A 27,744-nucleotide genomic window follows, 5' to 3' on the forward strand; every position below is an offset into this window, starting at 1 on the left:
TGACCCCCTCTTAATCATAGAGTGGGTGTTCCTCAGCTGCCACCGGTCCAAGAGAATCACCCAGCCACACGAGCTGGTGGCAGAACTGATCCGGAAGGCTCGCCTTCGGATCAGGGAGCTGGCAGGTGTAGACTCTGGATGCATACACGTTCCATTAGATCTTAAATCGGGCAAATTTAAAACCAAAATGTTAAATGAACTCCTGTCAGAAAGCGAGGTTCTTCAATTTGCGCTCGCCAACTACACCGGGCAGATTGATGTTGGGCGGCCATCCCACCCGCTGTTCAACAGCCATCTGCATTTCAAATTTTCCACAAAAAAGATTTTGAGCCGTGCTCCTCTCGATGCTCTGACTGTTTTTACAGACGCATCCGGAGGATCCCACAAGTCAGTAATGACTTGGAAAGATCCTCAGACTCAGCGTTGGGAGATGGATGTTAACTATGTTGAGGGTTCCCCTCAAGTCGCTGAGTTGGATGCTGTCGTCAGAGCATTCGAGAAATTCCAGGACCGGCCCTTCAATTTGGTCACTGATTCGGCTTACGTAGCTGGTGTTGTTGCCCGAGCTGAGCAAGCTGTTCTGCAGGATGTTCCAAATCCGGCCCTGTACAATCTGCTCTCAAAACTCATTGATCTCATCTCCCACAGAGAGCAGATGTACTACGTTATGCATACCAGGTCTCACACAGATCTGCCCGGGTTCATCGCGGAGGGCAACCGCAGAGCTGATGCCCTTGCGGCCCCTGCCGAGATTGAGCCCGAGTGGGCCATGGCCGCAGTGGTCAAGATGGCCCCGCTCCCGGACGTGTTCCAGCAAGCCAAGTTAAGCCACCAGCTCTTCCATCAAAATGCGCCTGGTCTGGTCCGCCAGTTCGACCTTACGCGTGACCAGGCCAAGGCCATTGTGGCAACATGCCCCCAGTGTCAGCAGAGCCAGCCACCATCGCTGCCTGCTGGCGCCAATCCCAGGGGACTTTCAAGCTGCGAGGTGTGGCAGACTGATGTCACCAAAGTTCCACAACTTTGGTGGCCGCCTCAAGTATGTTCACGTGTCTGTAGACACCTTTTCCAGCGCCGTCTTCGCCTCTGCCCACACAGGGGAGAAAGCTTCGGATGTCCAGAAACATCTCATCCAGGCTTTCTCCGTGTTGGGCATCCCAAAGAGGCTCAAGACTGATAATGGGCCCGCGTATGTCTCCAGCGAGCTTAGAGTTTTCCTGCAGCGATGGGGAATAGAGCATCGAACAGGCATCCCCTATTCCCCACAGGTCAAGCCGTGATCGAGAGGACCCATCAGAGCCTCAAAAGAGTTCTAAGCCACTTAACACCGGCGATGAAGATGGAGTCCCCTCAGATCCAGCTATCTCGGGCGCTGTACACGTTAAATTTTCTCAATTGTTCATTTGACAATTTGAATCCGGCCATAGTACGGCATTTCGGGGGACATGGTGACCTGCGGCTAAAGGAGAAGCCCCCTGTTCTGGTGAGGGACCCGGAGACCTGGCGCCAGGAGGGACCATTTCAGCTTGTGACCTGGGGGCGGGGATACGCTTGCGTGTCCCCCCCCTCAGGCCCCAAGTGGGTCCCTTCCCGCTGGGTTCGCCCGTATGTCCCCCGTGCAAAAAAGACACCAAGTCCAGTCCCACAAGTGGCAGTGGCGAGCTGGCGGCGGAGGCGGAGGCTCTGCAGACCGCCATCACCTTCTGAAGCCTCCCAATCAGAGACCTTCCTCCCTGGCCCTGACCCAGCAACTTTCCTTTCAGATTTCTTCTACTCGCTCACCTCCGAAACCTCTCCCTCACTCTAAGCCCTAGATTTTAATCCGCTTTGTTTTGTTTTGCTTTTAGACCCGCGCAACCATGCCCGCCTTCACCCGGACCCTGGCCAGCATCACCCTGACCATCTTGGTGACCACTGTGGCTCCGTGGCCGATTCAGCAGCCTCCGCATAACATCTGGAAGCTGCTGGCGCAATCCCTGGGCCGCGATGATATTTGTCTAGACACCGGAGCAGCAGACAACCCGCTTGGGACCTGCCTGGTGGGGATCCCTCTCCTCCCTGAAGCCCTTCCCTTCTTTTTAAACCCGGCTGCTATATCAGGAGGCATTTGGAAAAACCCCCCTTTCCATTCACTACCATTTTTAGACCATGAGCCCCTCAAATTTACTTTGCTTGGAGCCGCAAAAGCCTCTTTTTGTTTTCAGTTCACCCCCACCCAAGTCCCGGAAAATTGGCCAAATATAGTCTATATGAAGCAAAACAAAGAAGAATTCACAGCTAAAAAGTGGTGCCGAGCTCTTTCCACCTTTCGGCACTTTTCCACAACAGATGGCATGCCTCGAGCCCTCCCCAAAGGATTTTTCCTAATCTGCGGCAACCGAGCCTGGGAAGGCATCCCCGCTCGCCTCGTCGGAGGCCCATGCACCCTCGGGCGGCTGACCTTGTTTTCCCCCAACACCACCGAAATTTTGAATTGGCAGACAAACAACTCCACAGAGGGTGAGATTCGGCGAAAGAGACAGGCAAAATCATTCGATTCGACTTGCGATCCCGAAATTACCCATTGGCCCAAAACCAAAAGGATCGCAATGTCCGTGTTGTTGCCCTGGGTTGCGGCCGCGAAGGCCCTGGGTGAATTAGGCGAGCTAGAGTGTTGGGCGGCCAAACAAGCCAATTTGACCTCAGCCGCACTAAGTGACCTCTTACGAGACGAGCAGATAACCAGGCAGGCCACCCTCCAAAATCGGGCGGCCCTGGACTACCTGCTTTTGCTGCACCATCATTCGTGCAGGGAGTTCAGGGGCCTCTGCTGCTTCGACCTGCAGTCTAGGGCCCAGGATGCGCAGGCCAAAATCAACGAAATGAAAGACCACGTTTCAAGAATTAAAGAGGAGCCACAGGACTGGCTGTACCAGCTTTTTTCAGGGTCCGGACTGTCCAGCTGGGCCATTTCCATTATTAAAGACTTGTTGTATGTTTTAGTTATATTTATTATTGTGTTCATCAGTGCAGCTGTCATTTGGAGGTGCCTGAAAAACATATTGCAGAGACTGACTGATCACCCACAAGTTAATGCGGTCCTGGCCTCTCCTCTTTCCCATCTACCACCTCCGCCAGCGTATGAGGAGATGGCCCCTCTGCCACAGCCTCCACCACCAAGCCCAGCTCCACCACCTGCTCTAGAGACTGTTGCCGCCGAAGCAGAGTCCGACGATTATGAAGACTCTGAAGCTGCAAACATTGAATAGACTTTAAAGACTGTTTTTGCAATTAAAGTTCGCACATCCCCCCCATGTTTCTTTTTCTTTTCGTTTAGTTTAAAAAAGGGGGAGATGTCGCGGTGCGCGCAGTTTGTTTTAAGAAGTTTTCGTAAATGTTTAGTTCAGTTCTGTAAAAGTTATACTGAGTTTTATAGGTTTTATCATTCGCCTAAGATGGCGATTTTTATTCAAGGCTCCCCCTCCCTCCCCCCTTCTTCCCCCTGCGGGCCAACTGCCACTCACCTTATCACCTTGGTTACTCCCGCCTTTTTGTAACAATTCTTTTGTCCATCAGTTGTCCCCTCCTCAGTTGCCCCGGCGACCCCCCTGTCCATCACCCTCTCCCCACTCCCTGTCCCTAGAATCTTCCATCAGGGGCTGAGGGTGATTGGCGCAGGGTGGGAAGCCACTCCTTTGTTATGTTCCTATTTGCTGCCGTGCCATGTCTATCAGTTGTACTTATGTTCTCATTGGTTGTTTATACCTTCCCCCTCCCCTCGGAGTTCCTTTATCTGCCCCCTCCGAGGGGCGGGCGGGGGGCAGTTGCTCGCACTCCCTACCCGACCTGTCGTTCCCTTTCCCTAAATAAACCCGGTTCCTGCTGCGAGCTTCTGCCTTGCTTCCCGTTTCTTTGCCTCGCTACTTAGTTGCTGCCCTGCGCCTCTCCTTTCTCAGCCCTCTCAGGGACGCCTTTCCCTGCCTGGACGCAGGGAAGGTCCCTGGCAGCCAGCCACTTCCCCAGCCGTCTCTCCGGAGCTAGTGCTATCGAAGGCAAGGGGCTGGCCCCACCAGGCTGTGTGCTGCGGGACACTTGTGGCCGCTAGCCGGGGTCAGATGCCCGCGCAGCCGCAAAGATTAAAGTGCCTGGAAACACTGTAGGTGACATGATAAAATTGAAAAATACACATCGTACTTGTGCATCATCATTTCACTTACCAAAACAACGAGATCTGGAATTTTTAAAGCCATTTTAACGATCTGGACAGCTAAGAATCTTTATAAGCTTATCAGAAAACAAGTATTCAACATTAAGACATCCACATTCTCAGCTTTATAGAAGTATTTTACAAGAACAAGTTTTCAAAAGGTCTCAATAGCAGTTTAAGTCTTAAAGCAAAACAAAAAGCCTTCTTAAAGAAGAAAGAATATATGCACACCATACTGAAAAGACTCATAATATTTCCCAGACCCATTACAGTTTCAAGCTGGTTCTCACATCTAATTGAGAGAGACACCCTCTTTAATCTTGAATTCACAATGACAAATCTACCCAAAGGAGGAATAATTGCTTGAGTAGATACTACTTCTCTGATTAGTTAGTAAGGTTGCTCTTGCTTACCACACAGTTTTGTTTTTTTTTCAGGAAATTTATGATGAGAAATTTTATTTTAAAAGCATATTTATCATTAGTCATTCTACTAAATTTGAGAGCAAACCAAAACTGTTTTAGTCATTTCATGACTGGCTTTCCTTCCCAGCCTTCCACCAAAAATTGTGACTGCCTATCGTCTTTAATTCTGTTCTGCTTTACATGCCTTAAAGAAGGAAACCATTACTGTACAATTGATAAGAATATGTAACAGTTTGTGTAAGATTTGCAGATAAAATATCTACCTATTAAGGACTAATATTTTAAATAACAGTAATGAACTCTTTACTCATAGAAAAATATTTTCTTATAATATAATAATAACAACATCTTACAAGAAATAATAAAGGCATTTAAAACATTCTTAACTATAAAGTTAACTCAAAACACCATTAATTTAAAGTTAGAAAATTCTGACATGGTAGGATTCCTCATTTAGAAGATTCAAATTTTTAGTTTTTCTTTAATCCCACAGATTAAATTTCACTGTGTTTTTTCCCACTTGAAATTAATATTACATTACAAAACAATAAGAAGGCCGGTGAAAATCCATCATGTTTTGATTTTGCCCAGAAAGAAAACCTGATATGATGGAATTAGAAAAAAACTACATGTAGGAAGGGTTCATACATCTTTGCTTGCCTGATACCTGACTTCAGGTCAGGTAGGAACTGTAGACAGTTCCACATTAAGCCAGTATTAAAGGACAACATAAAAAAAATCTGAACTATTTCTAAAAGCAAGTCAAACTATACCAAAAAAGTAGCATAATTAATTTTAAACACTTACTTGCTTCAGCAGACATTGTTCTCGCCTTCTTTTTCTCCTCAGGCTTTTTGATTTGTTTCTTTCTCTCTTACTCAGCTTTTGGTTGAAGGAGATACTCTTAGGCTGCACAAGACCACCAGGTGTGATGTATTGTTTGTGTTCTACAGCCCTTGTAGGTGAAGAAAGATTCATCACAAATGGTGACCCATCAGCAGTGACACTCCCAGAAGATTGTCCAGTAACTTCAAAATCACACTCACTTTCAGTCTCTCTGTGTAGTAATGTGGTAACAGAAGTAACTTGGAATTGGTTTTGTAGTATCTCAGCCCTGGAACTATACAGATCCCGAAAAGAACTACCATCTTTTCTACTGGCCTCTAATTGCAAGCTCCCTTGTACATAAGCAGGTGAATTTTGACTTTGGCCATGATAAAGCGTTCCCATGCCGCAAGTTTCATATAACACAGGTGAAAAAACAAGTCTTTCTCTGAAATTTAAATCCAAGCTGCATGATCTGTGAAAAGGTTTTACAGTGCATGCATCTTTTATAGGATAGGAAGAAGGGAGATTTCTTTTTTGATTTAATGTCTTTAAGGGAAGTTTTTTACTTTCTATCTCATATCTGGGAGCTCTTACTTCTAGACAAAGTGCTTCTGTTAATCTTCCAGCACCATTATTACTTCCAGCTGTGTACGAAAGCCCTTGATTTATGATTTCCAAAGTTGCAGTTACCATTTCATGGCAGGTATCCTTGTTAAAACCAGACTGAATTTTGAGAAGCAAATGTTTCTGTGATGATTTTGACAATTTAACAGACAAAGGTGGCTGATCCTCAGTCCAAGTTTTGAAGAAATGTATATTTACTAACTGTCCACAGGAACATTCTTTGTTGCAAACAAAGTTAAAGCCCCCTAAGCAGGCCTCACAGAATGGACAGTGCAGTTTTCCAATTGTCCACTGTGCCTATTGACAAAAAGAGAAAAAAATAAAACACACAACATGTTCACTGAAAATAAAGGAGCAAGACATAATTACTGAAGTTATTTTCTCCTTTAGTAAAAGGATTTTCTTCTTGCTTTTCAAATAGAATAAAAGACACTTCACAGCAGAAAGCAAATTCACCATAAATAATGTTCTGGTCAAAGCTTGGCTTGCTGCAGGGATAACAAATTCTAAGAAAACTAAAACACACATTGTAAAATGTACGAGCTTTGAAATATGTTTAAAATTTCTCCACAGACAGAATAGTGCTGCAATACTAATGAAAACATTAGATCTTTAAAGTAGTGAAATCAATTTCCTAAATTAATCTGGCATTGGCAAGCACAGCTTCTCAGCTGAGTGTTCTGAGTGCTGATGCACTTCTTGCATACTAAGTGAGGTGGAAGAAGATTTCTTACGAAAAAATATAGCTTTTCACTTTGATTACCCCACAAAAGCTTAAAATGGTATTTGTATTTTGGAGTATGTAGCATTACAACATAATCTCTGTGCAGAAACCATGACAAATCCTTAATACTCTATATATAAGGAGACAGTTATTTTCATTATTTATAATTCTATGAATTCTTTTCAATCCTGAAGGCACTTTTTCAAAAGAAAACACATACCAAAGATCTATAAATGCCTACATATTAATACAGCTATTAGTCCTCCTATATATTTAGACAACTATTAGTATTTTCAGCAATTATATTCATTTGTCAGCAGTACTGTTGAGGGCTAAAGTTATGCAAGTGTTTGTAGGATCAAAGCCCAGATGAGAAACAACATTATCAACTCCAGTCACACTTAACTCACTTGAGTGTCTAAAGAACTATGAACAGAAGGTGCACAACATTTCTAGTTTAATCATTGCTTTCACTTGCAAATGTCCTTCAAGGTGATTTGGATAGCTATATCCATAACTGCTGCTTGTCCTACTGAAAGGTACAGAAAATGTCAGAAAGACCAATTTAGCAGTTTCAGAAAAAAACTCCAGCAACTTGTGTGGAAAAAGCTATTTTTCACACACAATGCTAAAAGTTCTGAAAACACTTACTTGCGAAACTTATTCCTGCCTTGTGGGTTAAAACCTTAAAATTACACAAAATATCAAAGATGTGTCTTTCATTGCACCTATGAGAATCTATGTAAATCCAGAGAGTTTTTTTAACTTGGGAAAAAAGAATAGTTTACATATAATCACAGGCTTTCAAATTCTTGAGAATTTTGTAAACATGCACAATCACTCTCAGTTTAATAAGACTGACCAATGTGTACACTGGCCATTCCCAAAGAAGAATTAAGCTTCTTCAGAGATTTACTCTTAAGTCCCCCACAGTCCATTTCCCAGATGGCAGGGGCTAGATGTAGAGGATTTTGTGGACAGGTGGTTAGCTGAGAAAGGCCATGTCGACATGATACCAATGAATAAGCAAGAGATAGACAAGTATAAGAGTCAGCAGTCAGTGTCCATATAAAGCAAAGGACACTGTGCCCTTGGTGCAACATTAGGATGTGGGAGAGAGGCTTGAGCCAGAATATGAAGAAAAGTTTCAATAGAATAGCCGTAAGAATGCAGAAGTAGGCGTAGTTGACTGATAAGTAACTAACCAATTGTGAGCTCGCCTTTGCAATATGCATTAGCTTCATTAACACCAATATAAATATGTATGCCTATCAATAAAGTTCGAGTCTTGCTGATAGTTCGTATCGAATGCCGCATTTCTCCCGCCGATATGTTTTCTCCACAAATGGTTGACCCCGACCGTGATCCCTGTAACGGCAACCACGGTGGATCGGTGTAGGAGTTCGGGTCCTTTGCAGCGAGGACGGCAAATAAGCACCGCTGAAAAAGCGACAGGTGCCGTGCCCTGGGTGACCTCACCGGAGAGCCTGGCCGATACGTGCTGCCGAGACCTTGTGAAGCTGCAACAGCGCGCTGACTTTATCAAAAATGGAAATAGAAAGGCAAGCAGCATATGATTTATTTACTTGCTTTTTAAAAAAGCGTCAGGTTAAGGGCATAGATTTGCAGAAAGAGCTTCCTTCATTGTTAGAGTATGGGTGTGCACAGGGATTTTTTCAAAATCCTCATACAGTGCATGAATTAATAGAGTGGCGTAAATTTGGGGATGTATTGTGGGATGCAGCTTTAGATGGTGATAAATTAGCAAAAAAGATGGGAAAGTTATGGCGAGTTGTGCATAATGAGTTGTTACAGTATCAGGCAGAAAAGAAGGCTGCACAGCAAGCTAGTATGGCACAGGATAAGAATAAAGGTTATGGGGATAGGTCTGATTTCCCGCTGCCCCCTGCCACATCTACAGTCATTTTACCACCAACAGCGGCTCCTCCTTCAAGCAGCAGCTCCCCCCCCGCGGGTGCTGTAACAGCACCGTCTGCACCGCCTGTGCCATGGCCAAACTCTCCCCCTCCTCCTAATGAACCGACCTCTAGGGCAGGGAATGACCTAGCGGGGGCCATTGCAAGGGAGAGAAGGGAGGCGTGGGCAGCGGTAGCAAAAGAAATCATGGACTCGGGGGATAGAGAAGCTATAACAGCTGCTATGGATGTTGCCTGTCCGGTTATATATACGCCGCTGGCAGGGGGTGGTTTGCAAGCAACAATTACTGCTCTAGACTGGAAGTTGTTGTCGCAGTTACGGTCTACAGTTAGTCAGTTTGGAGTGACCAGTGAGCCTACGAAGCAAATGCTTGATTATATCTGGGGGACTCAGGTGTTACTGCCGGCTGATTGTCGAGGAATAGTGAAGCTTATCTTTACTCAACATCAGCAGCTTTTGTTTAATGCACACTGGCAAGCGCTCTGTCAGGAATGCGTAGGGGTGGTGAGGCAGCCAGGTGACCCATTACACGGAATTACCCTAGACTAGTTAATGGGTACAGGGCCTTTTCTTCACACAGAAGCGCAGGCGCTAATTGGTCCCGATAAGTGTCGAGAGGCTATGCGCCTGGTGTGATTGGCTATAGACAGGATCAAAGAGCCAGGAGGAATTCCTTCTTACATGGGAATAAAACAAGGAAGGGATGAGTCATTTGGATCTTTTATAGATAAGGCAGCCGCTGCTATCGAAAGGGCAGGAGTTCCTGATTACATGAAGGGGGCTTTGTTAAAACAGTGCGCACTCCAAAATTGTAATCAGGCTACAAGGAATGTATTAAATACCTTTGGAGCTAATTGGTCTATAGAGGAAGCATTAGAACGATTGGCAAATATGCCCATAGGAAATCAAGCGATGTTAGTAGAGGCTATAAAGGAATTCGGAATAGGATTACAAAAACAGGCAGCCGCCGTGCCCAGACACAAGTAGCTGCTGTCAACGCCTCAGCCCAGCCTCCCTTCAACCAGCCACTACGTCTCTTCAACCAGCCACAGCCTCTTTTCAACCAGCCACCGCCGGGAGCCTCGGGATGGACGTGGCATCATCAGTAGCTGTGACATTGATGACCACCCAGCCAGAAAAGGTTCCAACTGGAATAAAGGGGCCAATCATCATTGATGGACAACCTATGGGAGCTTTGCTTTTGGGACGGTCATCGGCTACCATGCTGGGATTATTTGTTTTACCTGGAGTAACAGACGCTGATTTTACAGGGGAAGTTTGTGTTATGGTATATACTCCTTTTCCACCAGTACAAATCGAGAAAGGACAAAGGATAGCACAATTGGTTCCATTGGAGCAAATGACTAAATCATTACCTCGTTGTCAATCACAGTCGAGGGGGGAACGGGGTTTTGGTTCCACTGGAAGACTTGCTTTATTAACAATGAATTTGAATGATTGGCCAAAGCGCACTGTAATAATAGACTACCAGGGTGGAAAGCAAACCTTGGAAGGATTACTGGACACTGGTGCAGATTCCAGCATTATTAGTCCAGATTATTGGCCCCGTAACTGGCCATTACAGTCAACCACAGCGACAGTTACCGGGGTTGGAGGATTAACACTTGCAAGAAAGTCACCTATGTTGTCTGTAACTATTGATGGAAAAACTTTATGGACTGTTTTTTCAATTGTACCTTTACCCCCTACTGTGCAGTGCCTTATTGGTTGGGACATTTTAGCTCAAATGGGTGTGGTGTTGACAAATGAGCACCCTTTGGGTTAATGGCCATTGCTTGGACTTTCCCAATCCCATTAACCTGGACAACTAGTACACCGGTATGGGTTAAACAATGGCCTTTGAAAAGGGAAAGTCTGGAGCAAGCACATTTATTGGTGCAAGAACAGTATAAACAAGGACATCTACAGCTTTCTATTAGTCCCTGGAATATTCCTATCTTTGTTATTAAAAAGAAGTCCGGGAAATATCGTTTGTTACATGATTTATGGGCTGTAAATGAACAAATGGAACCTATGGGAGCCTTACAACCAGGCTTACCTAACCCAGCTATGTTGCCAAAAGACTGGCCATTATTGATTATAGACATTAAGGACTGTTTTTTTACTATTGCTCTTCATCCTCAAGATACTTGGAGATTTGCCTTTACCTTACCACTTAACCTCCCTATACAGCTAACAGTTTGGTGTGGAACTAAATTTTTATTGGGTGCACTTACTCAGCAAAACAGAAAAACGGGGGAGGTGTGGGCCTTGGAATGGATATCTCCTCCACTTCAACAGCATAAAACCCTTCTTCAAAAAATCAAAATTTTGGCTGATTTGATTAAGAAGGGTCGTGAACGGATGGTACAGGTTACGGGAAAGGAACCTGATCAGATACGGATACCAATGAAGAAAGATACATTGACCTGGTACCTGATAAACAGTATGGAATTACAAGAGGCATTGTTGGGAGCCGGAAGTGTGATTGCCACTGATGATATTCCCAATATACCATTAAACTGGATAGGGCAGTGGGGTTGGATTCAATGCCCAAAAAGATCACAGAAACCCCTGTCGGATGCTATAACAGCCTATACGGATGCAGGAAGGAAATCCAGAACTGCTGCTGTAACTTGGCAGGAAAAGGGACAATGGCATCATCAGATTCTCCAGGCTTCGGAGTTGGATACTTTACAAACTATGGAATTGTTGGCTGTTGTTTGGGCCATGATGCATTTTTCTAGGCCTCTTAACATAGTGACAGATTCTTTGTATGTTGCAGGAGTGTGTGAACGAATAGAAGATGCCTCTATAAAAGAGGTTCAAAATAGGAGGTTGCATGAGCTGTTTATACAGCTACAGAGGACAATTAAGCTGAGAAAGCATCCTTTTTTCTGTTATCCATATCAGAAGCCACAAGAAAGATTGTTAAGATGTCTGTTTGTTTTAAATCATTTGTGTGTATTTGGGGAAAGTAAAGTTCCTGCTGTAATTCGACACTATGTACAGGAAAAAGATTGTGTGAAACAAGACGTATGGGTAAGATACAGAGATCCCAAAACAGGACAATGGCAAGGCCCTGCTAAGTGTTATACTGGGGCCGCGGATATCTTTGTGTTTCTACCCCTACAGGATCCTTGCGGGTACCTGCTAAGTGGACCCGAGCAGCTGTGTTAAATGGAACAGGACCCTCGTCGGCTGAGCGAGGAAGACCGTCGGCGAGTGGAGACGAAGCTGTTGATCATCCTTCGACCAATATTACTTAAATTGAAAGGACAATGTAGTTATGCCATTGATCGAGCAGTTGATCAGTGCAGATCTTTCAATGGTATATTAAGCTTGCGTTCGGTGCTTTCTGCATATGAATTTAGAGGGCTTAAGAATTTAGCTTGTATCAAATGTCAACATAGACACTGTGCTGCATGGATATTGCTTTTTTGCGGGGGTTGTCAACAAACTAAATGGGTACACCAGTCTCATATACCTGAATCGTGGTGCCAGAGTTGTAGATTTTATTGGCAGATTAACTCCTGGCAAAGAGATCTTCAAACCTTTACAGGGTTACCCGGTTGCCAAGGGTTACAGTTGTATGAATCACCAGAACAGAAAATTCTTGCATGGTATAGGTGGGAATTCCAGCACTTAATTGAATACATTTTAGGGCAATCTCGGTCGTGTATTTTACAGTCTAAGTGTGGTCCAAATTTTCCTCTATCGCAGACAACTCTAATAGGTCCAATTTTAAGAGATCAAGATCCAAACCAGGCATTGCAAGACTGTATAAGGGACCTAAAGAGATTAAATCTGGGCAGGCCAAGGAGGAATAAGAGGAAAGGAAAGAAAAAATATCCTTAGAAACATGTCTGAGTGGTTCAGAGCAGCGTCTGGAAAAGTCAAGGTGATGTGCCAGACTTATGCTGCTGTTTTACTAATTTTCATTCTCTCCATGGACAGTGCAGATGCTGCCGGAGGAGTGAAAGCCCATCAAGCATGGCTCCCACCTCAGCCCAAAACTAATATTTGGGTCACCCTGGCAAACTTAACTAACCAGGAGGCTATTTGCCTGTCATTATCTTCTCCCGGTAACCCATTTACAACCTGTTTGGTTGGGCTACCAGCAGATCCCTGGCCATGTCCTTCAAATGTACCCACCTGCAAGACCAACAATGCTAAAGCAAGTGTAGACAGCTGGGATCAATGGGTTTCCTACTTTCCCTTAGCACCGCAGGAACCCCAAGAATTAGAGCTGTTAGGTTCAGTGATGGCAGATGCATGTCTTAATTTTAATCATAGAAGCCAGCTTCCAGCCAAGAATCATTCTACTACTGTAACTTCTAGCATGGCTATTTACCGTAATGCAACAGCCTGGTGCAATTATACTACAAAGACAGTGTCAATCTCATCAAATGACCCTGTTCAATTGCCAGTAGGTTACTTTTTAATTTGTGGGGACCGTGCTTGGGCCGGTGTCCCATCGATGCTGCGTGGGGGGCCATGTACAATTGGACGGCTGTCTCTACTCACACCCAATATGTCCATGATACTAAATATGAGCCACCGCCGTCATTGAAGTAAAAGAATGACTCATGCATTTACTGCTGATTGCAAAGATGATGTGAGGTTTTGGTCCCCAGAGGCTATAGTTGCAGCATCTTTTTTGACTCCAGGAGTGGCAGCTGCAGGTGCTCATGCCACCCTAAACAAATTGGGATGCTGGCTTGCTAAGCAAACAAATGCCACCTCTTTGGCAATTTCTAGCCTTTTGCTTGATGTCGATTCTATTCATCATGCAACACTTCAGAAAAGAGCTGCAATTGATTTTCTTTTACTAGCACAAGGCCATGGCTGTGAAGAATTTGAGGGTATGTGCTGTATGAACCTTTCTGACCATGCACAGTCTGTCCACTCTCAGCTCTCTGAGCTGTGACGGTTAGCTGGAAATTTACAAGTGGAATCAGGCCTCGGTATTGATGGATGGCTCAAATCTTTAGGCCTAGGATCATGGTTACGTTCTGTTGTTAAGGTTGGCATTACAGTAGGCATTGTAGCTTTGTTAATCATGTAATTTTGCCGTGTTTTTGCATATGCTTACAGAACATGGTGCAAAAAATGGTATCTGCTGCATTTAATCAGACCATGCTTGTTCAACAGAAAAACGGGGGAACTGTAGAGGATTTTGTGGACAGTTGGTTAGCTGAGAAAGGCCATGTCGACAGGATACCAATGAATAAGCAAGAGATAGACAAGTATAAGAGTCAGCAGTCAGTGTCCATATAAAGCAAAGGACACTGTGCCCTTGGTGCAACATTAGGATGTGGGAGAGAGGCTTGAGCCAGAATATGAAGAAAAGTTTCAATAGAATAGCCATAAGAATGCAGAAGTAGGCGTAGTTGACTGATAAGCAACTAACCAATTGTGAGCTCGCCTTTGCAATATGCATTAGCTTCATTAACACCAATATAAATATGTATGCCTATCAATAAAGTTCGAGTCTTGCTGATAGTTCGTATCGAATGCCGCATTTCTCCCGCCGATATATTTTCGCCACAGCTAGACACTAAAATTAAGAGAAAAGCACTTTCTCGTGACTTTACTGGGTCTCTCTGGGATGGAATAGCATCCAATCTTCAAAAGGAGAGGTGGAGTGATTCACAAAAATTAAGAAGGCCAGAAGCCTGGAAAAAGTGGACACGCAAGACACAGGAGGAAAAAGGACACCTCCACGCCCCACGTGCACAGAGACTGGGAGATGAGGTGTAGTACCAAGGAGCCTGGGACTGATTTAGCATGAGTTTGGCAATGGAGTGTGGAAGCACTGACTCAGTAAAAGAAGTAACAGCCTACTAGTGGAGGAGGTGGTAGGGGGAAAATCAGCAAGATCTGAAACGGAGCTGAGGGTACACAGATTTAGTGATGGACAGCATACAGAGGAAAAAATGGAAATGGTTAGAAAAAGAAACTGAAGCAAGCGATAAGTGATGGGTAACAGAAAATCCAGGTCAATAAATGTCACTAGCAGCACTAGCTACATATTTATAATTATTGAAGATTAACTATACTAATATGTACATGAAATCCAAGAAGACTGGTTAAGAACAGGGACAGATGGCAAAAAAGAACTGCCTGGGAAGCAGTGGGTTTTTACAGCCTGCAAATAGACTTTGTGCTTATGCAAAATGATTTAGCCTTTGATTCAGGAGTCATACAGGAGAAAATAACACATGATCACAAAATTATTCAGAGCTCAGGAGGATCTGTAGGTAAGTCAGAATTGTTTAACACCCTGCACCCCCCCGCACTTACCCATAAAAACATAGGATCTTGCCAGAGGAGACAAAGTGAATGAGGAAAGAGTTCCAAGGATATTAAGTGACACAACGAACACAAAGTTGTCAAAGGTGTACACAGAGAATTGCATTGTCTGCTTTTTCCACCAGAGGACAATTGCTCCTCTGCAGCCTTAAGCAAATGCATCAAGCATTCAATGGGTTTTGTATTTCCTCGGACCCCAGTTTGACCCTCCAGGTTTTCAAATGCAAAAGCTAAAGGTGCAAAATAATAATTTAAAAGCTAAATTGAAAAGAATCAATACTATCAATATTGAATTCAATTATACTGAAATAATTTAAGAGGCAAAAAAACCTCAAAAAACCCTGCCTTCTTATCAAAGATTCATGGTTAGGCGATATTGTAAAGTGACTCATACTATAACTCAGCTCATGAACTGTAATTTTCAAACACACCTCCAAGATTAGCGTTTCTGAACATAACTATTCAGTTTAATTCATTGAAGTAGAAGAGATCATTAATTTAAAAAAGTTAAATTAATGTTTAACAGAAAAATCCCACATAGAGCAATACAAAGAAGGAAGATGAAGTTTTTCTAAATTTCTGTATGCTTAGTTCTACACTCCTAACAATTTTTTTTCTCTTTGTGCATTATTTTCAGTATAGGTTTGCTTAGAGCAGAAATTACTTAAAATACAGCAAAATTTTACACTGAAGTCTGAGGAGAAGTCTAAGGAATGCAAATAAAATTTACTTATCAAAATCAAAGATTCACTAAAAAAAAATCAATGAGGCAAAAACTCCACTGCTTCTGCTTATTGGTATCTGTGCCACAACATTAACTTCTAGATCTACAAAAACTTAGAGAAAATACCAACTGAAGCAGTCAGTGCAACAGGAAATTTATGAGATGGTTTGTAATTTACAAATGGGCAGTTAATACTCAAAAGCAGTGACACTGGCTTGTCATCAGACCTTTGAATTTGCAGAAAAGTATCTACTTTATATTCATATGACATAAGAGCACATTAAGTATAAAAGACTTAAGTATAAAACACATCATTTCCAAAAACTGATCTCTTAACAAATCTGGAGTCCACTTTTATGGGGAAACATGCATCCTGTTGTCACTGTCAGCCTATATGTCAGTACTGCAAGATATGATGCTAAAAACAAAGAAAACCCCAAAGCCCAGGTAATAAATATAATATTAAGCATTGACAAACACGCAGAGATGCCCATGGCAATTATTTGGACAGCCGTAAACACATTCATCTGTTAAAGAGTAGGAAACATAACTTATCACTTGTAGCACTTCTGCATATATTAAAAAGCAAAACAAAATTGAACAACATTTAAGAGAGGAAAAAAGCGGTAATGGTAAATGGTAACGATAGAAGTTCCTGGGAAGAATTCTCTCAGTTATAAGGTCTCTGTAACATACATGGACCTTGCCAGAATAGTGTCCTTGAAATTTGTTCCCCTTAATTATTTTACATGCTGAGTAATGAAGAAAAAAAAAATCTACCTTTTCAATGACACATTTCACCCACTCTGGAATGGCTTCTAAGCTCACATGCCATACATTGCAAGAATTCTGAGCAGCAGCTGAAGGTTGTGATATCTGTTAATATAAAAATTGCATTGTTACTCAAAATTTATGTAAGCTTTTTTTCTTTGAATATAGCCAGAAGACAGCTCCCCAAAACCAGTAAACATTAACAAATAATAAATCTCAAATATGATATGCTTCTTTAAGCTAAAAATCAGATATTATCAGTAATTCTCTATTCCTGAATCTAAGAATATTGGGCAAACTCCTGTGGAAATGTAGGCGTCTGGAGGTGGTTTTGTTTTGTTTGAAAGAACAGAAAGTATGCAGTTGCAGGCCTTCCAAGAATATCTGGAAATTGATTTTAGAACCACTGTGAGCTGGCATTTTTCAGAAAAGACAGAAAAATATAAGCTATAATTTACATAAAGACTGTGATCAGCAATGCACAAATGCAATGAGTATAATTAATTTTCTTATTCTTTTTAGAATAACTAACAGAGTAACCAGGTAATCTTATCAACTTTAGAGTTTTTACAGCAATAATGTGATCAAGTGAAAAGAAATCTAAAAACCTGTAGCATTTCACTAATTGATACTAAAATAAAAACAATTGCCTTACTAAATAAGTGTTACAGGGATGGCTAAAATTATAAGGAAACTCTGGTGAGAAAGTCCTAAAATCTGCTGTTAAAATTTATGAATAAGGAAAGTTGTCAACGCCCATGTTATTACAGTCATTGAAGTAAAAATTTAATTCTGCTGAAAATTAGAAGTGGGGCTACAGACAGAAGATGGAAGCTTTAAAAAAATTTCCAAGTACTGACAGAAGACAGATCCATTTATCATGTCTATGCTGGCTTTTTATTCTATCTGTGAAAATCACCTGCACTTCAATATGCATTTAATTATTAGACTATGCTTAGACTGCGTTCTTAAACTTCAACATTTGTTTTAAAATTTGCTCCACATTTTTTTTCATTCGTTATTCAGTTATGTCTTTGTGTGAAGGTCTCAAAATCGTCTGTGAAAACATGCTGAAAACACTATTCTTCTCATCCTAGTACTGTCTTTCTCTCCCAACCTCTTTAGATACAGAGTTAAATTACACTTTTTTATTTGTTATCTACATAAATGGAGAAGAAACTACCTCAGGCATGTGCAATGATGGGTGAATCTCCACTCACAACTAAAAGCTCCACCACAGGGAGCTTGGACAAAGGTATCTTTTTATTTTCAGTACATTTTTTTTCCATAGAAGGAGATGGAATTTCCACATCCCCCCCAAAAAAATCACTTCAAACCACGCACAAGAGAACCATCAAATATTAAGTGAGAAAATTATTCTAAAACTTCAAGCTCTGTAAGCAGAGTGATTAGAATGGGGTTTATTGATAATACTATCATGATCTTAAAAACTAACTTTGTTGCTACATCTATTGGCTGTACCCCTCTCTAGTGTGCAAAAGAATGTTATTGCATTACTAACACATTAATAAAAAACATCACCACCTTCTCTTCTATTTGCTTTTTAACTTTGATTCAAGAGGTTGTAAGCCTTTTTGGCACATTTGGAAAGACCCTAGCTCTTTATGATTAGTAGCTACCATTATAAAACAGTAGGAAATACTTTATCATGGTTTTGTTTTAATTATCCTTCTGTTTATTTTAATAAAAATAATATGAATTACTGAGCAGGGTATAACCCTGCTCAGGGCAGACTAATCTTCTGAGCTATTTTTGTGCACAGACTATGGCCCATATTTAAAAAATGAAGAGCAAAATTTTCTGATGTAGGGATATTTTACACACAGTTAACTACCACAGTGGAAATTAGAACCAGTCTTCAAAATACACCTTATACACAAAGAGTTGTCCATTAAGAGATATTAAAACAAACAAAAAAAAAAGACTGCTTTAAAACCATCAAAACCAAGCCCCATTTTTATATTAGAAATGGTAGTGCTCTATACAGGCTAGTAGCCAAGTGTTCATGAGCACCAGCCTGCATGTGGCAGAACATGAAGGTGATCACTGCCTACTTGGATTCACTAAAATTACTTCCTCCACTACTCTCTACAGAACTCTCTACTTTACTACATACAAGAGATTAAGTACAAAGTGAGGCTAAGTCTAATACTTCTCCTTCATGTAAAATAAATGGCACCAGAAGAACTTACAAACTCCCTCAGAAGAAGCTATACTTACTTTGGATGTTTTTTCCCCACTACATTTTGCAAGAAAAACAGAATTTGCTACATATTTTCTACATCTCCAGCAACACAGAACACCAGCCTCTTGGTTGTTCATTATGTCAACTTGGGATTTTGCAGCTCTGTATGCTGACCTGTAAAGACCAGAAAACATACAATTTGGTCACCTGTCGAAACACCAGTTTTCTCTTGAGACCTTGAAGTCCATAAATACTCTCACCACTGTAGTGGAGACTAATACTTTACTTACAAACATACTCTGATCTTATATAGCATGCCATCTAGATGTTTTTAATAGTAACGTGAAACAGCTGGTTTTATTTCCAGGTTGCAAAAAGAACTAAATAGCAACAACAAAAGACAATTAAAACCAAAATAAAATAAAACAAAACTGACCAATCAACCAAACAAAAAGCTCGTCCAATATTTGGACAAAAGATAAGAGAACTCCAGTTTTTATGGAATATGTCCACAGCAATAAGTCATTGCTACCCTAAGCAAGAAATAAACACACATACATATAATGCCAGATAACAATAATGAATGCCAACATAAAACTATAGATGACTGATTCCTTTCTCAACATGCCCCTGGAGGCGTGCTCCCTTAAATTATTCTGTGTGCAAGGATAAGCACTACTGGTGCAACCATTTTTCAAGGACTACATTAAGACACCAGAAGGACAAGACCAAGATTCTATTTTTCTCTTTTTGGGTCTTGCTGCATCCTGATTGTCTCTCTGGTCTTCTCTAGCTTCATCCAAAGTCTTCCCTTTTTGTCATGTTTTCTCCAAAGACCCTCCAACTTTTCTTTCAAAGTACTTATGTTTTTACCCCCTTGTGCTAGCTACATGGAAAAAAATAAGAAAATCTTTTTCATCTACATAGCAACTCAAGCCCTATAGTAGAGTTAGGCCTACTCCAAGTGCTGAAGTGCACAGCACTCACTGATGGGCATGCTGGACTATAAAACTAAAGATCAGTGTAAAAAGTTTCAGAGTCTAAACATCTAATTTTTGACCTATTTTAACATTTAATTTTTTTTAGTTTTCACTAACTAAGGAAACTTTGAGGTCTCCACAAAAGGCTGTCTGAAGAGCAGTTTGCCTTATTGAAACATACAGACTTTTGCATTTTCCCTATTTCTACCTTTCCTTTTTCTGCCTTGTTTTCTGATTTAATTAAAGACAATGAAACACACAGAGAGGTTACTTATTATCTTTTATTTACATCTGAGGTCTTCATTCATCACATTTTTTACTTTTCTACAAAACTAAAGGTCTGAAATATGGTCTGACAAGGGCAAGCAGAAACATGTATACATATAGTAGACTGAGTATATGTGCAGTTTCTAACAATCAGATGGATCCACTCTCAGCTTAAGAAGTGAAATTAAGGTAAACATTAAATATTTTCTTGCAATATCACAGTTAAAATGAATTTTTATTTAGGGTCCATTAACAAATCTTAGGACAGATAAGCAAATAATCATGCAAGTGACAATTACATAAAAGCTAAAAACTTATACTAGTAACCTGTCTTGTTCCTGACAAAAATGGAATGATTCAAACACTTTGACTTAAGCAGAACTTCAACTTTTTACTTAACTAAAACTTAGCTTTTACTAACCTACCTTTGTCAGTGTTGCTACTTTCTGTATCAGACACATTTCAGAATGTAACATATAAAATAATAAACCGGTCTATGAATTATTTTCATTCTCTTAAAATTTTTAGAAGTAATTTGTATCCCTTGGCTGTTATAACACTAGGCACCACAGGGTATCAAGAGAATGATTATCAGTTATGAACTCCTTTATATCATTCAAACACTTTAAAGCTGTTCTAATGAATTTATTCTTCACAAATTCACAACACACTTCTAGAATGAATTTGATTTTACAGTGTGAGGATCAAATGTAAGATCAACCAGGATTGACTGAAAGGTATTTTGCATACAGCTAGCTCAGACATTCTTTTTAGGTACAGCCATATCCTTATCTACTCAAATACCTTCTTAATATGAGGTGATACATACCTTGCATCACTTTTTATGCTGTATTTTTTTTATCCAAATGATATATTTAAGTCTCTATATACATTCTATTCCCCTTAGAGAAGAGGATGTCTTGCTATCTTTTGAACTGCTTTTGAACTTCAAATGAAGCAGCTGACCGGAGCAGGGCAAAAACCACTTGGAGTTTTTGCCACTTGGGGTTTTTGCCTCTCAACAATCAGATAAATGACTGATGAATAAATGCACCTTCTCTATTTAAAAGCCACGGTTCAAGTCACGCAAACAAAGGCTCTCTAAGGATCTCACTGGCATTTGGACTGATGTAAACATCCTCCTCATCTCTATAACATCTTCCAAGCTTTACTGCAAAATAAAACATCTTTTAATTATTTATTTTGTTTAGTTAGTTACACACTTTGAGAGGTTCTTCTTAGTTCAGCATATACCTTTTATTTAAAATTACACTTACATAAGAGAAATGGAGTGCATAGTATGTGTGTAATGACACACATAGCATGGTTGTATTTTGTTGTTTTGTCTAACCAAGAGTGCTGATAGTGAACTATATGGAAAAAATCTAAGTCAAGTGGATACTTTTTTAAATATTACAGTACAGCAGGCTGAAGTGTTCTTCTGGCCTAGGAGTATTTAAAAAGTAAGTAGGTATATAAAATATCTGCTTGTCTTTTGCAGTCCTCACAAAGGAGAGAAGAAACTCTACAGATGCATGTCAACACGTTCCAGAGGTTTCGACACACATCATGTTTCTCATTTATTGCATTAGTATGCACTTTTATTTTGTTTTGCACATAAGTTCAAATGAATGCATATGACCATGGAATTTTGAAGGTTTTTTGTTTAGTTAAACAGTTTAACCATAGTGTCTTCGTCTCCTTCAGCAAAAAGTGTCTACATAAAAAATTTTTCATTTGGAACTCCAAAAATAGGGTCAGGCCCTGAGTAGGCCTTTCTATCTCAGTACTAGGCCATGTGTGGCTGAACTGCTTTCAGGTCAGTTGCTTTGTGTGAGCTCATGCTTGCCTCCCAAGTAGCATGCAGACGCATCAGAGTGTCTAAAAGCCTATATTCTTCCATGGCTACCGTCTGATGACCTTCAAACTCTTTTTTATTATTTAGTCCCAGTAAAACCAATAGCAGAGTCCTAAGACTTCCTTTCCAAGTCAGTCTCAGTTCCCCTTCTTGGAACTCATTGGTCTAATCTTCTCTTAGAGATCTTTGATGAAGATTTTACAGCTTTCCCAAACTATTTCATTGTCTTCTTATCTTTTATTATTAACTTTTTCCCTAATACTTAAATGGAATTTTCTTCTAACTTTCCTTATTTGCTGTGAATACCAAGAACAAAATTGCTCCTTTTCTTTTGTGCAGAACATTTTAAAACTCTAAACACTTATTAGATATTAGCTTAAATCTTTGAACTAAATAAATCTTTCTCTTTTTCCTCAGAGATAATGCTTTCTTGATCTCCAACTGCCATTGCTATTTTGACCCGCTCCTTCAAATGGGTCAGCTATTCTTGCTGAATCCAAGTTCTGGATGCAGAACTCACTGGAGTTTTAACCAGCTGAGAAGACTAGACAGATTACAAAAATTATCTAAATAATCTAAATTTCATATAAAGTTCAAATTGTATAATATATTACATTTTGGTCATTCTATCTTCAAAAAGATTGCTAAAAAACATGAAGTAGGACTCCTATTAAAAATTCTCATATGTTCACAGTGAAGAACGAAACATAATCCTCTAAATTTCTGTTGAAGTCTGGTCTAGAATTTCAACTTGCCCTTCATTCACAAATAAATAAAAATGAGAAATAAGTGTAGCAGCACAAGTGATTATCAATGCCTTTTCTTCAAAATTCACCTATGTCCCCATCATAGCATTGCAGCCATTAAAATTACAATAATATTTACATTGTAGTAAGAAACTAGGGCACTGAAACTTCAGCAACAGTTATTGACAGTCTTAAAAAAAATAGATGAGAGTCAGCTTTGTAGGAAGAGGACAGAGAAAAGCTAAATGAGCTGTCCTAGCCAACAAGAGTCCATAACTCAAGTTCCTGTTGCCAGAAAAGGAGGAACTGATACTTTACCAGAGAGACAACCACGGAAGACATCAGGGTATGCTTTAAAAACTTCCTGCTACTTTCTGATCTCCAAAGTATTTCTGATTAAAGAAATGCTTAAAAAAACTTACTTCAACAATGATTCTCAATAAAATGGCAGTAAGATAGGGAGACAGACAAGAAAATTTAAAGGACTTTCTCCAGGCTGCCAAAAAAAGAAAAGCAGAAAGATGCACCATCTGCTTCTGCACATCTCCTTCTCGTCTACAAATTCTTCTACCAGTTCATCCGTTGTGTGATCAGCTTCCATATAATGGAAGTTAATGCCAGAGGGTGGCCAGCATGATACTTTTGTACCAAGACTAACCCATGTAATAAACCGAAGTTAAAAAAAAAGTTACTTGCAACAAATTTCTTGCTGAATCCCCTGCTGCATGCTGCATAAGTCAACAGGTCGTCCAGGCACAGCTAGGATATGGAGTGTGTAAATAGCTTTGACATGGAACAGACCTGGCGGGTCACTGGAAGACCACGGATCGGCGTGTAATCTCGTTTTTCCAAGAGATCCCAAGGTCAGAGCTGCCTGTTTCACGGTCTTACACATACTGGCACTAGTGTTGCACAAAGTAAAGACCGAAACTAGCAGGAATAGGGCGCCGCTGTCGCAGCACAGCGCGGGACACCAGGCTGTCACGGCCGCTGCCCCCGGACACCCCGAGTCCTCCCAGGCCCGACCGGGCGCGCCGGGTGCTGAGGGCCGGCGGCGGCCCCGCCGAGTTAACCCCGGGAGGGAAGGCACGGGGCTGCCTATCAGGCGGGCGCCGGGCTCACCCGGGGACGGACAGCCCGGCCGCTCCCCCCGGCTGCGGGCGGGCGTCCGCACCGCCGCGCTCACGCCGCGCCCCCCGCGCCCCCGGCCCGGGCCCGCCTCGGCCGCACGGGCGGCGGCAGCGCCTCCCGCCGCCCCGGCCCCGCTCAGCTCACCGGGCCGCGCCGTGCGAGGCTGCGAGGAAGAGGCGACGGCACTGGAGCGACCGGGCGGGCGGGGAAGGGGCTGCGCAGCAGCAGCTGCTCCCACGAACGGGAAGAGACGGGAGACAAACGGCGGCGGAAAGCGCTCCGCCAGCGCGGCCCCTGCCCTCGGGAGGCACACGACGGCAGTCCGGGCCGCCCTGCCGGCTGCTGCGGCCGGCGGAGGGCCAGCCCTACTGTCGCAGGAACGAAGGCAATGCCCGCGCCAGCCTGCGCCGAGCCCTGAGGCTCGCACGTCCTCTCGTCTCCTGACTGGCAGAGATGGAGCGGGGTGGGGTCAGCGCCGGCGGCAAGCTGTGACCAGGGAGAAGAGAGGCGGAGAGAATTAAGGCTGAGGGAATGAACGATAACTTTTCACTGGGCACTGGGGAAGAAACTGCGTTCCCTCAGGGCGGAGGAATCAACCCAAACCCAGAGATGGTAATCTCATAGAGCGAGGCCAGGGACATGGCAGGGACGGGGGAGCGCCCGCCGGCCGTCACCTGCTAGGCTGGGTGTCCTCAGAGCCCCCGGCTGCCCTAAGGTACAGCAAGCGAAAGGAGGAAGCATTAAATGAAATGGGGCGAGGGAGTGAAGAACACTTATGAATCGGTGTAGGAAATTGCTGCACATCAGGCGGGGCTCCCTGGAAGGAAGCGCGGCACGGCGGCCCCAGGCCGGTGAGCGTGTGTGCCCAGAGAGCCAAGCTGGCCGCTTCCATCCCTGCGGCGTCCTTTGCAACTCAGCGGGGATTTGGTCTCTTGCGGTGACACTGTGGCTTGACTGGGAGATGATACGTGCTGACAATCTGCTCATGAGGCTAATGACAATCTTCAAACACGAGAATGGAACAATTTTAAAGCAATGTGAGAGTAAGAAAGGCTGGAAGATTGCTGACGAAAATTAAATTAGAGTCTGTTCACTTCTTTGCCTGTGGAGGTGATTTGGAAAAATGAAACCTTCATTTCAGGCTTTCTCCTATATTTATGATATATAATTTCTGTAATCTTTATTGTATTTCAATATACAACCCCTGCAGGTCAAGACAAGATTATATTATTAGGTAGCTGTAACATCTGGGCTCTCATGGAGACCAAAGAGACGATAAGATCTGGGCTCTCATGGAATCCAAAGTGCACTGCAAAGTTTACAAAGTACACAAAGATTACAACGTGACATGTTGTGGTAATTGCTACTTTTTCTTTCTTGTGTAGACCCAGTAAAGAACATCACAAGTAGGATGCTCCCAATAATTAAATTCTGTTTTACTCTGCCATGTGCAGTACAGTAACTATATGTAGAAGAAATGGACTATTATTTTCAAATAATTTATAGTGTGCTACAGTATGCTTAAATTTAGACTAAAATGACTATTAGAAAAAGCAATATTTATCAGTCATAAAGAACTGCAGTTTATAAGGCAAGTTTTAGCAAACTTAATTGACAAAACTACAGAGCAACACATGAAATAGATGAATGGAAGAAATAAAATGCAGATTAAAAGAATGAGTTCAAGACATTTCAGACCTCAACTTCTGACATAGAATAATGTTGAAAATATTAGGAGAGAGATATTTTAAGTTTTTCATCTCATTTGCTTCAGTTTAAGTAGGATGTAGGGTTGGACTACTTGAATTTAATGGAATCCCACAGATAAAAAGAAATAGTCATGAAGGTGGCTCTAGGGTTAAGAGATGAAAAGGACCGTATGGCTTACATCACAACAACAGCAAATGCAATGAGGAAGAATGAAACTTTGCTGCTGGCTACAAGACTATATTCAGAGCCATTCAGCTGTACTATGTGGGTAACTGTATTGATTATCTTATAGATAGTGTTTGTCTATCACAGGGCAGCTGTGGAATACTAGAGAGGATGAATTGTGCTGTGGCTTTAGGACTCATGACAGGCTGATGCAGTAGTTAATTCCAAAGCAGGCTATGTATGAAATGCCTTTTGCTGGGATAGCCCCTTAAGTCTATGGTGGGAGTTGAAGGATCAGTGCCAAACTAACACAGTAAGTCAGCAGCCAGAGAGTGTCTTTGCTGTTCTGAGGTATTGTGTCTCAGGAAGACTGCATTGAAGGCCTGTGCAGCGAGTCATTGTGCACTGAAGCATCCTGCAGGGCTGTAGTGACTGCTGCATACACAGTGGCACATTCTGTTTTCATGTCATGACAATGGAGAGTGTATCCAGCTCACAGGTACTCTATGGGAACCTCTAACAAGTGGTCATGTATTCCAATAATCACACCAGGAACATGCGATTTCCATTCCACTTGTGTTGATATAACTGCCTAGGGGGAGAGCTGACCTAATTGTAATTCCTGTAGAGTTTCTTTTACCAAAATACTTCTTCGTGAGAAGAAGTTACATTTTCTGCAGCTATTCAGTAGCACACTAATGACCATCCAAAGCATTAACCCAGTCTGTAATCCCTGGTTCTTCAACCCATTAGGGTGTTCCATTATGTGGTCATCTCCAAGACCTGCATATCTATTATTTGGTCATGTGCGGTCGCTCTCGAGTGAGGGATGCCCGGCACGCTCCCACAGCGAGCAGGAGGTGGATGAGGTTGAGCGGCCGACAGCCTAGTGGGCCAACGGATTCAGCCTCTGCAGAGGCAGGGCTCTCTGCTGGCTGCCTGGGTCCTCCTGGCGGCTTGGTGCAGGATTGCGTCCCAGAAAGGCAGAACAACCCCACGGCAGCAGTTGCGAGTGAGTGGAGCGAGAGAAGAAACTGGAGGCGAGGCAGTTCCTTGCAGCGGGGGAGGGTTTATTGAGGAGAGGACAGGTACAGACAAGAAGGGAGGTACAGGGAACCTACCCGCACTTCGCCCCTCGGTGAGGACATTTATGAGCACCCCGAGGGGAGGGGAGAAACACCAACAACCAATGACAATAAATCATACAAGGAATGACAGACCCAGCTAGCAAATGATAACACAATAAAGGTGTGGCTTCCCACCCTGGCCCAATCACCCTCTGTCCCAGGGAGAACTTTCTAGGGATGAGGAGTGGGCAGAGAGTGATGGGCAGGGGGGTTGCCTGGGTAACAAGGGAGGGGAGAAATTAATTAACATATAATGAGGGAGGGGATAACTTGACAGACACTAAAATTGCAACAAAAAGGCGGGAGTTGTCATGGAGATTGGTGACAGGCAGTTAACTGCCTTGGGGGTGAAGGGGGAAGGAGCCCTGAAAAACCTAACCCGAGACGCCATCTTAACTTAACAAACATTTAAGTTATAAACCAACTAAATCAGAACTAAAAACCCACGCACGCACCACAACAGTCATGTGTTCTCCAAAATGGCCAGAGAGGGAGCATTAGGAGAAAAGAATAAAGAAATAGAAATTGTTGGGTAGAACTTCTGGGGCTTGATATTGAAGATAGAAGGAAAATCATCTTTGCCATTACCTGCTGGGTTTTTTTTTTGTTTGGTTTTGTTTGGGTTTTTGTTTATTGATTGTTTTTTGTTGTTTTTGTTTGTTTGTTTGTTTGTTTGTCCCCTTCCCCCCTTTTCTTTTCTAAGCAGCTTGCATATTAGAACAGCATTGTATCAGGAGAAGCCCAATGAGCAACCTTGGCCTCTTTCACCCTTCACTATTGGATTAACTGTTGGATAAATTTTGTTAACACTAGGCACTACAATAGCCATCAAGCATAACATTTTACTGTATGGAGATTGTATTTTTGTGTATTTTTATCCTATTGAGAATACAGCCTGACTTTCAATTCAGCACAAATTGAAGCAAATTGAAGCTTTTCCTATTACAAGGTAAATTGTAAGAAAATGACATTTCATACCATTTTCGTTGAAGATAATGGTTTATAATTGATTTGTAAAT

The 27,744-nt window shown here is 42.2% G+C and overlaps 1 protein-coding gene across 3 annotated transcripts in view; it reads right to left on the reverse strand.

Annotated features, from left to right (window-relative positions):
* RNF180 (ring finger protein 180) overlaps positions 1-24,160 on the reverse strand; it is an 86,057-nt gene extending 61,897 nt beyond the window's left edge. For 2 of the 3 annotated variants that reach the window (XM_030968973.1, XM_030968971.1), the window contains exons 1-4: positions 23,868-24,160; positions 18,777-18,915; positions 16,545-16,640; positions 5,419-6,360 (exon numbers count right to left, since the gene is read on the reverse strand). In XM_030968973.1, the coding sequence (XP_030824833.1) occupies positions 5,419-6,360; positions 16,545-16,640; positions 18,777-18,878 (1,140 nt within the window). In that variant the 5' untranslated portion in view covers positions 18,879-18,915; positions 23,868-24,160. Of the gene's footprint in view, positions 1-5,418; positions 6,361-16,544; positions 16,641-18,776; positions 18,916-23,393; positions 23,719-23,867 lie in introns of those variants that run through there. The other variant, XM_030968972.1, reaches the window with a different exon arrangement.
* Between the last annotated feature and the right edge of the window lie 3,584 nt (positions 24,161-27,744).

This window comes from Camarhynchus parvulus, chromosome Z, assembly GCF_901933205.1.
Source record: "Camarhynchus parvulus chromosome Z, STF_HiC, whole genome shotgun sequence".
Lineage (NCBI taxonomy): Eukaryota > Metazoa > Chordata > Aves > Passeriformes > Thraupidae > Camarhynchus > Camarhynchus parvulus.